General features: G+C 43.3%; 1 protein-coding gene across 1 annotated transcript in view; it reads right to left on the bottom strand.

Moving 5' to 3' along the window:
• LOC146035964 (cytochrome P450 2F3-like) overlaps positions 1–15,556 on the bottom strand; it is a 44,900-nt gene that overhangs the window by 5,589 nt on the left and 23,755 nt on the right. Inside the window, exons 5-7 of the mRNA XM_083159692.1 lie at positions 10,521–10,681; positions 7,456–7,632; positions 4,984–5,125 (exon numbers count right to left, since the gene is read on the bottom strand). Of these exons, the coding sequence (XP_083015818.1) occupies positions 4,984–5,125; positions 7,456–7,632; positions 10,521–10,681 (480 nt within the window). The remainder of the gene's footprint in view (positions 1–4,983; positions 5,126–7,455; positions 7,633–10,520; positions 10,682–15,556) is intronic.

Here is a 15,556-nt window from a genome sequence, read left to right as displayed (position 1 = left end):
GCGGGCATTGAATGCACTAAAAAATCGGGTGCGACGCGACCGACGCGATGCCCGCGATTTCCCATAGGGAACAATGTTAAATGCCGATTTTCCTGTTCAATGCCTCAATTGACCCGATTTTTCCATAGGAAACAATGTTAAATGGCCCACAGAGGCCAAATAGGCACCCTAAAGTGTGAAATGGCCCCCACAATTGTTAACGCCACCCCACGATCAACGTGAACCCGAAGCGTGGCGAGCGTAGAGAGCCCACGAGGGGCGGCGGTACGCGTCCTACGACCTTTTCATACCCCCACTATCCACGTCGGCGTGGAGTTGAGAATAGAATAGTGTGGCGAGCCACCGAGCCCGAAGCGTGGCGAGCGCAGCGAGCCCCGCGAGGGGACGAGGATACCTGTGAAGGCCGCAAAGGGACGCGTTTACCTGTGAAGGTATCCGCGTCCCCTCGCTGCGCTCGCCACGCTTCGGGCTCGGTGGCTCGCTGCGCTCACCACACTATTATATTCTCAACTCCACGCCGACGTGGATAGTGGGGGTATGAAAAGGTCGTAGGACGCGTACCGCCGACCCGCGCGGGCTCGCTACGCTCGCCACGCTTCGGGTTCACGTTGATCGTGGGGTGGCATTAACAATTGTGGGGGCCATTTCACACTTTAGGGTGCCTATTTGGCCTCTGTGGGCCATTTAACATTGTTTCCTATGGAAAAATCGGGTCAATTGAGGCATTGAACAGGAAAATCGGGTCAATTGAGACATTTAACATTGTTCCCTATGGGAAATCGTGGGCATCGCGTCGGTCGCGTCGCACCTGATTTTTAGTGCATTCAATGCCCGTGATGCCCGCGATTTTTTTACCTGCGATGCCCATATACTGTGCACTCCAGCCTGTATGTACCTGCTCTAAAATAAATCCTGCTTGTGTCTCTGTAATATACTGGAATTTTGTAATAATATTTCAACCCTTTCTTCTCAGGTTATTCTCTTGTCTTCTTCACCACAAGAACTGTTCCATTTGCGGTAAGTATAGGTCATTTATTTTATAATAGGTAATTGATTGTAAATATGCAACATTTAAAGCATTTGAACTGTCATAAATTATGCAGCACAAAATTACAATTTGGACTATGTGACAATACGTTACAAATTCTCTTATCATGCAACTTCAGTATTAATGACTCTGTCATTACATTTAAATTCTCCTAAAACAAGCATAAACATATGATAATATAACAATTTTTCTCACATACTTAACATGTCCATTACATTAAAAACCATAAATAATATAACACAGACAGATTTATGCGGTTACGTCACACTGTCTTCCCAGGGCTCTGGGTCTCCTGTTATCTTGCTTTATAGTTTATTTCTCCTGCTACAATGTATAAGTCTTGGTAACAGTGGGGCAGATGTATTAAGCCTTAACAAGAGATAAATGCAAGGGTGATAAGGAGAGATAAACATCCAGCCAATCAGCTCCTTACTGACTTTTTTGAAACACAGCCTGTAACATGGCAGTTGGCAGGTGTTTGGCTGGGCATTTATCTCTCCTTATTACCCTTGCATTTATCTCTTGTTAAAGCTTAATACATCTGCCCCAATGTAACAATATCGGTGTCTTTATACGACTACTGCTGAAGAAAGCTTCATCCGCTTCACTAGCTTAATTTGTAATCCTAAATGCTGGAAATAGCTATACTGGATTCTCTCCTGTTAGCTTTACAAAATCTGTGCTGCCAGATCCCGGATGATTGATGGCCCTTACTCAAATGGCAATGTGGAGCTTACAATCTATATTTGTACTTGCACACACAGACATTCTAGGGTTAATTTTGTTGGAAGCCAATTGACCTACCAGTATATTTTTGGTTTGTGGGAGGAAACCGGAGTACCCGGAGTAAACCCACGTAAACACGGGGTGAATATACAAACTCCGCACAGTTAGGGCCATGGTGGGTATTGAACCCATGACCTCAGCGCTGTGAGGCAGTAATGCTAACCATTACACCATCCGTGATGCCCTATTGTGAAGATATATGCAGCCTGTTTCACTCTAATCTATAAGCAGGTGATATAACTTAGCGCTGTGACTGTGCACCTATAAGCCTTTACACTTTCTGCCTGCTTACATTCCTCTTCACCGAGTGCCCACTATGATACCTGTGACAGCTGTCCCTAGAGCTTTCAAGGGATCTCTATGATTGGCTATGGACTTATCTGGGACTGTCCAGAGGTGGTACTATGCTGATTTGGGGTTTGGTTTAGCACTCACTATTCCCCTCTGCATCTCATCTATGTCAGGGTTCGGGATAAACCCTGCCTCTGGTGCTGCCTAATGGATGACTGTGAATGAACTGGATGTGTTTCTGCACCACATCCCTGGCTGCACAGCTTTGCCCAGCAGCAGCCGCACTGATCAGTCAGTCACCCAGTCGCTGCTCTCCTTTTGCTATAGCCGCTCCCGGCATCCACCTAGGCTCCACCCAGTGCAAGCCTTCTTCTACCAGGCTCTCCTCTGTATTGGCGCCCACAGCTCCTGGACCGCCCAGCGGGTGGGGTCATGCCTCCTGGCGGACCAGGATGCGATCGGCTCCTGCACCCGGTCACCGGATCTCTGTCCTTGGGGAGTATCGCCTTTGCAGCCCATTTTTAGCCTGTCAGTCCAGTCCCAGCAGTCGCTCTCCGCCTCCGCTATGATGCGTAGCTCTGCTTTTTTTCAACCCAGGGACAACAACCACCAACAGCCGTTAACGGCTCTCTCCTTATATATGTCCCCACACGTGACCACCTCAGTCATTCTGTGGCCACGCAGATTTGGGACTCGAGCACCCCAACTTTATTAGTCTTTTTACCTCTGTAGTGGTTCACAGAGGCTTCTTCCCTTCATTGCAGGAGATATGCTTTAACCCGTAGCCCTCCTGCATTAACTAAGCAGTCGGATTAGTCCATTGTGTCCGAATTGAGGGATATATCAGTTCCCCTATCAGTGTTTGTTAACATTCAAATGTATTATCCCCTCTATGAGGGACCAAAGTTAATTTACTTACTATATATATATATATATATATATATATATATATATATACAGGGCTATTTTTGTGCAGGCTCCAGCAGGAACTGAGGCCCTTATTCTAGTTCACTGTTTCTGACAAAATATTCCTCAGATGGACAAAACCGTGTGCACTGCAGGTGAGGCAGGTGTAAAACCCCACCCAAATCTAATTATCTCTGCACAAGTAACACCTGCCTCACCTGCAGTGCACATGGTTTTGTCCATCTGAGGAATATTTTGTCAGAAACAGTGAACTAGAATAAGGGCCACAGTTCCTGCTGGAGCCTGCACAAAAATAGCCCTGTATATATATATATATATATATATATATATATATATATATATATATATATATATATCATATGTTCTGGTTATTACATCTCTGTGGGTGCACCTTTTTCCTATATGTATATTCTCTGATAGAGATGACCTATGGGGCTGCACTGTAGTCCAAAATTCTAAAAGCGATGCCACACCAACTGCCTGTAAGTCCCAGATAGGGATGTTTGGCAGCATTTGGGGTGGCAGTTGGTGTGGTTCCGATATTAAAATGTTGGACTGTGCTGCAGCCCAATCTCTGGAGCCGCCACTTAGCACTGTTCAAACATCCTGGATTATTCACCAGGCCACAACTCTTCCACACCTGACAGGGATAGTATTCCTAAAAGATCTGACACAATTCAAGTCCCAAAGATAGGCATATCCACATGGGGTGTGTTACCATGGTAACGTGAGCAGAGGCTACCAGAGGTGCGGTGTCAATAGCAGCCACTTAAAAGTAGGATTGTCAGTCCCACAAAGCCAAAAAAAAAATAGGGGTCCTCCACATATTTGGCAACTTCTTCAGTGCACAGAAGGTTTATAAAGTCCTAAAACTTGACTACAATGAAGAAAATAAAGCAAAAAGGGCATTCATATACAATGTATTCCAAGCACATTCAGGACAGCTTTGGCCAGGTACCAAGAGAAGTCCATAAAACAAAAACAACTGCACATTTTCCTGGGACAAGAGAAATATTTAAAAATGTATAAATTAATGAGTTCTATTGTACAAATAGAACTGGGTCTAGTTCCACTACAAATGTGCACCACCATAACAATCTATACATATATAAATGGATGTACGTGTGTATACGTGCATGTTCCAGCATAACTCTGGAACGTCTGGAGCAATTTGTACCAAACTTGGTACACATATTACTTACAATCTGGAAAAAAAATACTGTGGGGGTCCCAGGGGCCCAAAATAGGTTCCGACCACTACACAAAGTGGATCAGGGAAGCAAGATATCCACCATAACTCTGGAATCTGGAAAAAATTACTGTGGGAGTAAGACACCCTTAGCACTCCCATGGGGGTCCCGTTCCCTAAAAAGGGGGTCAGGGAAGCAACATATGGCAAAGTTGCATAACATAGAGGTGGTAGAGGACATTGATTGGGTCCATATTAGGTTCACAGTCACTAACACCCACATTCCTGACACTGCCGGGCCCAAAAAAGTGACCGGGCACTACAAAGTGGGTCAGAGATGCAAGATATGGCAGAGTGGCATAACATAAAGGGGGTAGAAAAAAAAAACAGTGTTCAGATCCGGGAACCCACCACAAACAGGTGTATTCCAGTCACACCATGGGCATGGCGAGTGGTGAAGCTTAAAACAAAAAATAGGATAAAGTTCAAGTAATGCTAATTGCACAACCCAACCTGGGCAACGCTGGGTACCTCAGCTAGTTTATTCCAATAAAACCGAGCAAAATAGTATTTTAAAAAACCTTTTCAGATAACACAAAAGCAGTAATAAAAAGTTTAAAAGGTTCATTATCTTAGCAGATCAGACCATGAGATCAAACAAGAGGTTTACAATGCATTTTGTCCATATGTATTAAGTTTAATTAAATGCTAATAACATGTTGCATACAGTATGTGCGATTACCTATAACCTCGGGGTGCTTCATAAGGACCAGGATGCCATATCTGATAGTTGTGCTGACGGTCTCTGTTCCCCCAAAGAGTAGATTTTGAATGGTTCTCCTCAAACTTTCATAGTAAAATGCAGAGTCTGGGTCACCAATTTCCTGAACAAATGGCAGCATTATATCATTACAGGGACAGATGTAATATTACAAGTGGGTTTCATGTCTTTTTTACAAAAATAAAAAAAATTTCAATTGAACTACTGTATTATCGTAGAAACTGTTATTCCTTATATAGATCCATTTGTAGATAGGCACATAACAAATACTGTATAATATAATGTCAAACAATAACTTGCACAGTCTTGCTCTTATCACATATTTTAAATGGCTTCAAGTGGAGATGGAAATGCAGCTAATGTTTAAATAGAGTATTTTGTAGATTCATTTGAAAATGAGTCAAAAGTTTGCATTCATTTTTATTTTGTTACCTGCTCCATTAGGCTGAACATTACTACCCCAAGCGATCAGAATTTTAATTATACTGTGTCTACAGTAGCTTTAAAGTAGCTTTAAAGTGATTGTCTCATTCTAGAATCTGGCATTAATGTTCACCTACTGAACAAATGATTGTTTTCCTTATCCTGTGACCTTTCGGCACTCTTACTTAATATATTTTATTCAGAAAGCGTGTTTAGCAAACCCAGGAACCAGGACTGGATTGGGAGGCTACTTTGGAAAAACTTATGTTACTGCCAATTACAAACTGTAATGGTTATATAATTAACAAGGGTGATTAGAACATGTTAAAGTGTGAGGATGGGGGGCAAGGCCTGGCAACCATTGGGACCAACCATGTTTTGAGGCAGCTCCTGTCTGCAACCTTTGTTTCCTCATACCTATCACTGTCTGCCCACAGCATTACCCAGCCTACCCTCACCTGCCACTGCTGGAGGACGCTGACTGTCAAGCCTGGAGTTCTTTCCTCAGATCCTGTGGGTTGTGGCCTATTCCCCATCTGAATCCCTGAGCTGGGTATGTGAGGAAAGCAGGCAGCGCGCTCAATAAGTGCTGCTGACTGCATTTCCGCACTGTCTGCTGGGTCTCCTGTCTCCAAATGTCATATTTGGCGCTATTTTTGGTGGCAAATTGGTAATTGGAGCCCTTACTGCATATTTGCCTACCCTCTCAGAATTGTAAGCAAGCCCACGTAACCCCCTGCAGTCCCCCACAACCCTCCTTAGTGTGTGTGTGGGGGTCAAGTACCATGCCCCCTGCACGGCCTCATCCAGTAAGCCCCACCCATTTTACATCATGCTGCCGGCTCTGCTGCCCGCTTAGCTAAGCTTGTTGCCCTCTACCAGAGATCCAAGAATTTATGGCGATTTGGCACACTTGGCTTCTCTTTAGGGCCTTTGTGCATTAGTGATACCTGTGTAAAGCATTCTGTGGGTTTATCTAAGCCTTAGCTACTCCCTTTTTTATTACTCCATGAGCTTCCTTAGCTGCGTCTAACAGGTCACCATTTGGTTGGACTCAGTATCCTCAGTCGCTGGATCTCTTTTTTCTCTCTTTTCTTTTTTTTTATTCCTTTATTTTTTAATTTTACTTATTTAAGTTTGATAACTGTATTGTTAGGCTATGTTTAATTGTAAAAATAAACCTCTGTTCTCAGAAACCCGGACCCACTCTAAATTCCGTGAGCAGAGTAGATTGGAGCCAGGACTCCCCACCTGCCTTGGATCCTAAAACAAGGCAAAACATCATCTTCCTGCTGTTGGATCTTGCGGTTTCTGGATTTGGGTGCCAAATTTAAATCTATGGGCTGACCTCTTATTGGCTGAGGGAGATGTTTCCGCAGACAATCCAGCATGGCAGGTACAAAGAGACTGCTGTGTATACTGCAGCACTTGAACAATCTTCATCATCATAGACATCAGTGCTTTACATGGGCACAGAGCCCATAACCCAGTGCCCCAATAAGGGAGGTACAGGCTGGGCACTGAAATAGACATCTGCTGGGTGCATGTGAATTTGTGTAGGGGGCATCTACATCTGCTGTTACTATGTTAACTACAGCACTTTTGAGCAATGATATCCCACACCCATGATTGTTAGTACATTTCTGTGTTGTATTGTTTCCTATTAGAAGTTCTTGCAAGTTGGTGCTATTGGTTATTGCTAAAAGATTTCTAATTTTCAAAACATTTTTAAACAAAAATAACTGCCATGTGTTTGTGCCTCTGCTTCTGTTGCTTAGTTTATTGATGAACAACATTCTGAGCTGTGAGGTGGTCGAATTGACTGGAAATACATGTTGTTAATGTTAATAATAATTAATTGCATGATTTTAACTTTTTCAAATTTTGTTAAGAAATCCAGATCCACAATACATCTGGTTTTGCCTAATCCAAAACCAAATCAAGATGATGATTTACAACCAAATCCAAAACATGCTTGTCTGTGCACATCTGTAACATGTTTATTATTACCTCCTTGATCTTGATGAGGAAACAGTCAATATAATCACGAGGATTGTTTGGGTCCAATGTGTCCTCATGATACTTGATCATGTCTGCTGTGATTTCATAAATGTCTTGAAAGTTTTTTTTTATTGCCCTGTGTTGCCCTGGGAGATAATCCATAACGCCTGGAAACATGTTGTATAACTGAGGAGAAATAAATTAAATTGTTTATATTTTTCATTGACTTTAAAATATTTTTTACATCCACATGAATATTTACTTCAACCTCTTCTATTTGCTATATACCAGAATGCTGATGAGAGCCCATTAATATGATACAATACAATACAGTGTATTGTATATTGCAGCGTACTGTATTTGCAGATTGTATAGTACTATATTGTGCTAATGACAATACTTTGATCTGTCAAAATAGCTCATGTACTGATACTGTACATATCATTTGTGTATTTTCCCCTCTCATATGCACCCTATTGGCATGACAACTTTTGCTGAGTGAAGTGATAGGCAGTATGCCTACTGTATATAGTACATAAAGTAATTACAGTAAAACAATATCATAAAAATAGTAAATATCTAATGCTGCCATTTATTGCTGAAGACCTACCTATTATTGATTGGATGTGTATGTTGTGGTGGTCCAGAGAGATTGCTGCTTTTTAATGGTGAAATGCATCTGTTTTGTATCCAAGATACAAACGGGATTTTGGGGGGTCAGTCGCACAGGACAGCAGTATGTATTGTATATTTATGTTTGGAGAGAAGGCCCCCGTTGGATATAATATTGGGTATTTATATGAGCTCCATGGGGGTGTGCTACCACAGGACAAAATTCACAAATAGGAATTGGAAGGAGAAAAAGGATTTGTCTCGGTAGTGGTTCACCACTACCGAGACAAATCCTTTTTCTCCTTCCAATTCCTATTTGTATCCAAGATAGTCTGGGTTACTGTATGTTGAGAATTTTAGATAATGATCTGTCTGTCACTCAGTGGCTAGGTTTATGGATTTGCATTTGTTCTGTGGGTTCAGTATGATCTACCTACAGTCAAAATCACGGCGGTCAAAACCATTGATGGTCGATGGTCAAAATACAGAGATGTTTATAATTTTTGTGGGTTAGTGTCTTAATTATTAATCAAGTCTCAGTGAATACATATAGGTGCATATGGCTGTATACAGTAGAAATTGGTAATAGACTCAGTATGTTTGCAATTGTAATTTACTGTAAACAAGGATTAAATTAAAATGTACACAATTGGCCACAAAAAGTGTAAATTGGTCATAAGCATAACTTGGATAGTCTGTATGCTCAGTCCTAACTGTGCGCATCAAAGGTTGGTGGTTCCTCCCTAGGATTGCGTAAACTTTAGGAACTTTAGAAACAGTCTGATAAGTCTCTGGTGAGAGCACTTGTATAATAGTCTCTTAGGGGTATCTGAGGGCAGCGCCAGACGTATACAGGGCCGGCGCTAGCCGCTCAGCAGGTCCTGCAAAACAGGGAGGCACTGCGCTGAATAGGCGCACTCCCTGTACTGCTGACCCTGCTGCTGTGCGCTGCGGCTCTTATCCGCACTGCCCTGTCATCCTGTATGGACAGTGCGGCTCCCCCTCTCCGTCACTGTCACTACTAACAGCCAGCGCAGTGGGCACTGTGTATAAGGGGTATTACTGTGTAGCCTAACATGTAATAGGGGTACTACTGTGTGTCATAATGTGAATATGTGGTGTATTGTAAATAAGATTGTGCTACTGGTGTAATATGATATGTGGGTACTATTGTGTGGCCATGTTTTTTGTAAAATGAAGCTCTTTTGTTGTTGCGTGCGCTAAAAGTATTTGAGGGCGCAAATTTATATTTTGCAGGAGGGCGCCAAACACCCTAGAACCGGCCCTGGACATATACAGTGTCCCCCACACGTGTGCGACGCCGCAGCAACTCGGCATCAAGCAGAAGTGACACCGGTCCCCCTAAACTGCATCTACCGCACACTCCTCCGAAAACCTAGGAGTGACATCAGGCTGTTAAAGGGGTACCCGAAGAATCCACTAGCTTATCTGACAGCGGGACGCCACACTCAGATAACCCTAAGGGACTATTATACTAGTGCTCTCACCAGAGACTTATCAGACTGTTCCTAAAGTTTACGCAATCCTAGGGAGGAATCACCAACCTTTGATGCGCACAGTTAGGACTGAGCATACAGACTATCCAACTTATGCTTATGACCAATTTACACTTTTTTGTGGCCAATTGTGTACATTTTAATTGAATCCTTGTTTGAAGTAAATTACAATTGAAAACATACTGAGTCTATTACCAATTTCTACTGTATACAGCCATATGCACCCATGTATATGTATATTCACTGCATATTGATTAATAATTAAGACAGAGCGCGACACTAACACACAAAAATTATATACGTTCAAAAATATTGGATCCCAGTCAGATCCATAAGTGTTCGCAGCTAGTCATAACATCAATCTCAGTGCGCAGATACAACAAGAAATTCTCTACAAAATACAGAGATGGTCAAAATGCTATAATTTAAAATGTCAACAGGTCAAAAAGTCGACATCAGGTTATTATTGGTGTGTGTGTCAATATAGGTCGACATTGACACTGTACAAGTGTACCGTGTCCCCTCCCGTGGCTCCCTGCATTCGCCATGCTTCGGGCACAGTGCCTCGGTGCACTCCGCACACTATTATATTCCCCCTCCACGTCCTGGAATGGTAAAGTATGAAATAGGCAGTTTCAATGAAAAAAATTATAAAAACGTATGTCGACTTTTTGACATTTTAAATGTTGACATTTTGACAGTGTATTTTGATCTTTGTCAATGGGTGCCCATGTTTTGACCAACTGGATCTTGATTGTAGGTAAATTGGCTGCATCCCTGTTCTGTATATGATCTTGTACATTGGTCTGTATTTATAGTTGGGTCCCTTCCTATTTACAGTATTGGATGGTCTGAAGACCCATAGGCACAGGGTTATTTTTATGCATATGTTCACTGCATTTTGGATTTTTACATTCAAATATCCAAATGTGTGTGTATACCCACCGTCCCCCATGTGCTGCTCATGATATGGAAGTTATTATTGATGCTGGCAGTTATGGCCAAGAGTCTCTTATCGGTATAATCAAAACGATTGCCATAGACGATGGAGCAAATAACATTGGAAACTGTTCGTGCAAAGTATATGCTGGGGTTCACTGGAGACCCTAAGGAAGAGGAAGTCATGTGTTAAACCATACCTCCCAACATGACCCATTCCAGGAGGGACACAATCACTTTGTAAATATAAAAAGTCCATAATATCGCATAGTGTATAACCAGCTTTATAATTGTGACTAAGGTGCAGTGTTGAGAAAATAAGACATATAAAGACATTTGGTGCATTCAGAGTCATACAGGACCTAGCAGCCATGTGACTGCAGCCATAGCGTATGAGACCACATCTGTATGTTGTTTCTATGTAAGTGCGGCTACTGTGTGTACGGTAAAGTTACTGAAAGTATCTGTATGCTGTTTCTATGTAATGGGGTCTAGATTGCTCATATTGCTCAGCACACAGCGCTGCACGGTGAGAACACTGGCCCTGGCCGGTGATCTAACTAGATTTATCCAGCATGCTAGATCTTAATCGCCGGGTGCTAGCAACGGGCTAGGCTGCACATCGCCAGTGGCGTAACTATAGCCCCGCAGCCCCCGCGGTGGCGGAGAGGCGCTGAGGGGATGTGGGCGCAGATCTGCGGGGCTATAGTTAACTAAATTTAACAACCCCCCCCCCCTTACCCCTCCGCAAGCCGCCGCCAGCGCCGCCGCATTCAGGGTCCCGACTCCGGCCGCAGCGCAGATCTTGTCCTGGCTCTGTATCCTCCTGCAGTACTTCTAATGAAAAATAACTATCAGAAAATGGCTGCCCCCTAACAGCAGACAGTTTTTTGTGATGCTAGAGGAGGTGCGGGCCTCCTCTAGCATCTTTAAAAACTGTCTGCTGTTAGGGGGCAGCCATTTTCTGATGGTCATTATAGAACTGCAGGAGAAGATGGAGACGGAGACGGCTGCGGGACCCTGAATGCGGCGGCGGCGGCACGCGGAGGGGTAAGGGGGGTTTTGACTTAATTTGGGAAGGTGGGTGGGAGGGGTAGGGGGGGCGGCACTGCCGATATCGGCAGGGGGGCGCATAAATTCTAGCTACACCGCTGCACATCGCTATAGCCTCTATACACGGAACGATGTAGGGGCATTTTCTAGTTGAGCTACTCAAATTTAGGAGGCTATTCTGATTTAATCGGTCCACCACGCGTTCACACGGGGGACCGATATTTAGCATCTGCACATGCGCAATTATCAGTATGTGCAGACGCTTGGTCCGAGTGGGAGGCATGGGGTAGGCACAGTCCATGGGAACGCCCAGCATTTCATGGGCGTTCCTATGAAAGCTCTGGGCGTTCCCATGATAATGTCCTGGTGACAGGTTGCAGGGTGTTGTTTTGTCGCCTCAGCGGAAGTGAGCTGCCTGCCTGCTTCCCGCACAGGGTGCTCAGGGGTAGATTTACGATTGTGCGCAGAGGGGTTTTTGCGCTATCCCCCTGCGCTAAAGCAGGGGATAGCGCTTCCCCTCATTTATCAAACCTGCTTGACAGGTAAAATATCGGCGGCGGTGCGGGGACGGAGAGATAGCGCATGTACTTTTTTCAGTACAGGGCGCTTATTGCATACCTGATTTATCAACGTTCTTTATGCGCCTCTGAGGCGCTGTCCTTATCGCCAGAAATATCTGGCGCTGCAGGTCTCTCCTGCCGCTTGCTGATCTCCGGCGTCTGCAAATTCAAACTGCGCATGCGCCGGGTACACAACATCCCCGGCGAACATTACCCGGCGCATGCGCAGTTTGAATTTGCAGACGCCGGAGATCAGCAAGCGGAAAACTGCGCATGTGCCGGATACACAACGCGAGACCAAGGTATCCGGCGCATGCGCAGAAGACACCGCCGGACGGAGGATCACCCTTCGTTATGGGAGGAGGCGTATCACCACAGGTCAGTGATAACGCACTCCCATAACGTGCGCACACATATTCATAAATAAGGGCATGAAACAGGTACGCTTCGCTGCGCAAAAGTGGCGAAAAATACCTGCGCCCATAACGACCATTTGCCACACATTGATAAATCCACCCCTCAGAGAGCTAAGCCATCACAGAGGTGTCTCAGAATTCACAGACCATCAAAAGATTTCTCCTCTGCACCCAAGGCTGCAAATGCATTTACAGCCCTGTGGGGGGATCATGGCATGTGAGAGGGGGGGGAGGGTCTGGTGGACTTGCAAGGCTGCGAAGTTCACAGCCTTGCGAGTCAACCAGAATAAGGTCCTTAGTTACATTGCTTAGAAAATGCCCTGAAATCGCCCCATATGTAGGCCCCATAAGTTTCTATGTAAGTAGATGTCACTGTAGATTGTACACTGAAATGTACCAGGATTGCTAAAATAAACGATTGAAAGATAGAATAAAACAGTGCGCCAGGTGGTGATATAAATAAGGTGTAATATTGCACTATAGGCATTAAGCTGGTATTATATATAACAAAGGCAATACATGGATGGAAATCAATGAAGCAGTGCTAAAAAGAGATGCAATTCAATAGCGGCATGTAACTAACAGGAAAACCACATAAACTAGTTATTTTATTGATGAATATAATTTTTTAGTATGGAAATAAGAGGTGATGAAGTTGTCCTTATAAACAATGTTGATGAATACAAAATATCATCATGTTCTCAAAGACCCACTGCATTGCATATATATTGTGGAATGGGCAGGAATACTTAGTGAGGCCACCTATGTACATCATACCCCTTTCACATTGCAAACGCCAGACCGCACACGGAATTTGGACACGAGTCCATCCCGGGAGCAACCCGGCATTTGCAATGTCTGGCCCCCCCAAAAGCCAGCATTGCGGAGTGGAGGCGCGCCATCAGGGGGGTGGGTGTTACTTGACCCAAGTTACCCATTCACACTGCACAGCAACCCGGGTCAAACCTAGAATCAACCCTACTTTTAACCAGGGCCGGAAGGCTGGATTGCTGGACCGGGCTATTTTGAAAAGGCCCTTTCACATCGCATGACCCGGCATCAAAGTCATGGCCCAAATTAAATACAGCAACAGCCACGATGCATGTGCAGTCACCGATAATGCTCAGTTGCAATTCCGTCAAAGTTGTGATGCATCTGAATCAAGCTCCGCACCATCAGTGTGTGTAACAATAAGTACGCCTGTTTCCTTTTTATTAATCATAATGACCTGTAGTGTTTACCTTACTTTATATAGAAAATATAATCTTTTTTACACAACATTTTTATTTGAATTTATATAACAAATGTGAGTGATGCTGGTCTTTTTAGTGAATATTTTGCACCTCTCTCACAAAGATGTTGGTACTCATAGGGTTAAGCAAATGGGTTGTTTGTTTATTCAGGACGTCTGACTGTCTACACAAACTCTGCCGCACCGTCAAAACTGTACAAACATACTTCTAACCAGGGATGCCAACTGGTGGAAGAGTACCCGGACTCCAGAAAGTGGGCCGAGGACTGGAGTCTGTCAAATATAATTTGTCTTAAACAAAGGTTACATTTTGATTGAAGCAATGCCCGTTTTGAGTAGTTTGTCCAGTACTTCGGAAACCGGACAACTCACCAGGCATGCCGGTCGAAGACGAGTCCTGCCTGTGTTGTCAGTACCGACGCCCACTTCATTTCTGATGGCAGCCCAGCTTCCAACGAATATTGCAAATAGTTCAGGCTTTTTTTCTTTTATGAATTATTGTATTTGCATTAGCATTAGCTTCAGATACTCCTTTATGTGATAACATGGAAGAATGTTTTTATTGTTTTGATTATTTTTAACCTTACAAATTTATAATTGTACAAATTGTATAGAAAATCAGATTATAGTGTGCATTATTTTGAAACCCCTTTCCAGGACAAGATTAAGGGAGGGTTCCATGTAAGCGGTCTCCTTCACACAGAGAGGGCTGAGAACAGGTGCCGTTGCACTTGTTGCTGAGTGAAAATTGGCGTGACTCTGTTCTGCATTTAACTGTTTTGCATCTGCGTTTCCATAGAATGGTGCAAATATTTGAATTATTTTAATGCCATACAATACGTCATTGTTTCCAAGAACTTTTGTTATCACTTTTTGGTTTATTTTCCTGTATTTTTTTTCATTAATTCTGTATGCTTATACAAGAAAATGTGTTTTGCCCTTTAGATGAATAACTACTATTGTATACATTATATTGCTGCTCCATTGACATCAGACTTTTCGTTAATCTTTCAACCTTATTCTTTTACCTTTATTTATTGCCTTTGTTATATGTGATACCAGCGTAATATCTATAGTGTAATATTATACTTTATTCATATCATCACCGTGTGAGCCAAGAGGTTGAGTTTTTATAATAGCGGTAATCCCCCCCAACCTACAAAAACCACCAGGATCCTATGTCACCTCTGCTGGCACCTATAGTTATTATTTTTAAACACAATTTTTTAAATCTATGGTGTAGGTCAAATAACACATGCCAAAGACATGACCGACTGCTGAAGCAAACACTACACAAGTACTGATCAGCTGTACAAATCACTGTCAACATATTTGTTCACCTGAAGGCCCCCATATACTACCTCGATTTCACCCGTTACCGTCAGATCGGGACGAGAAATCAGCCCAAATCGGGTTAGTGTTTTGTTCCCTCGTGTCCGATGTGCGGTCCTGTGCACATTGGACCTGAGTTGGAGGACGGTTCAGCATGCTGGTCTGACATCCAATATCGGACCCCCACCCAGGGGCAGAAAACAAAGGTCAAATGTGATCCATTACAAGTTTTGAGCGCTAGGGACAGGTGATTGTATGTTGTGTGCAAATGGCCGCCTTATGGTGGAGGGATGCCATCCTCAAAAGTTTACAGAAGTAGAAAAAGAGTACCAGTAGGCACCGTATGTACACAATAAAAATGTATTAACACTCAATAAAATAATAGTAATGCAATGAATAAAAAAACTAATAACAAACTAAAATAACACA

This window comes from Crinia signifera, chromosome 9 (assembly GCF_055691185.1).
Source record: "Crinia signifera chromosome 9, ASM5569118v1, whole genome shotgun sequence".
NCBI classification, from domain to species: domain Eukaryota; kingdom Metazoa; phylum Chordata; class Amphibia; order Anura; family Myobatrachidae; genus Crinia; species Crinia signifera.
The sequence above is the reverse complement of the archived record's forward strand: the minus strand, read 5'-3'. Positions and strand labels throughout refer to the sequence as shown.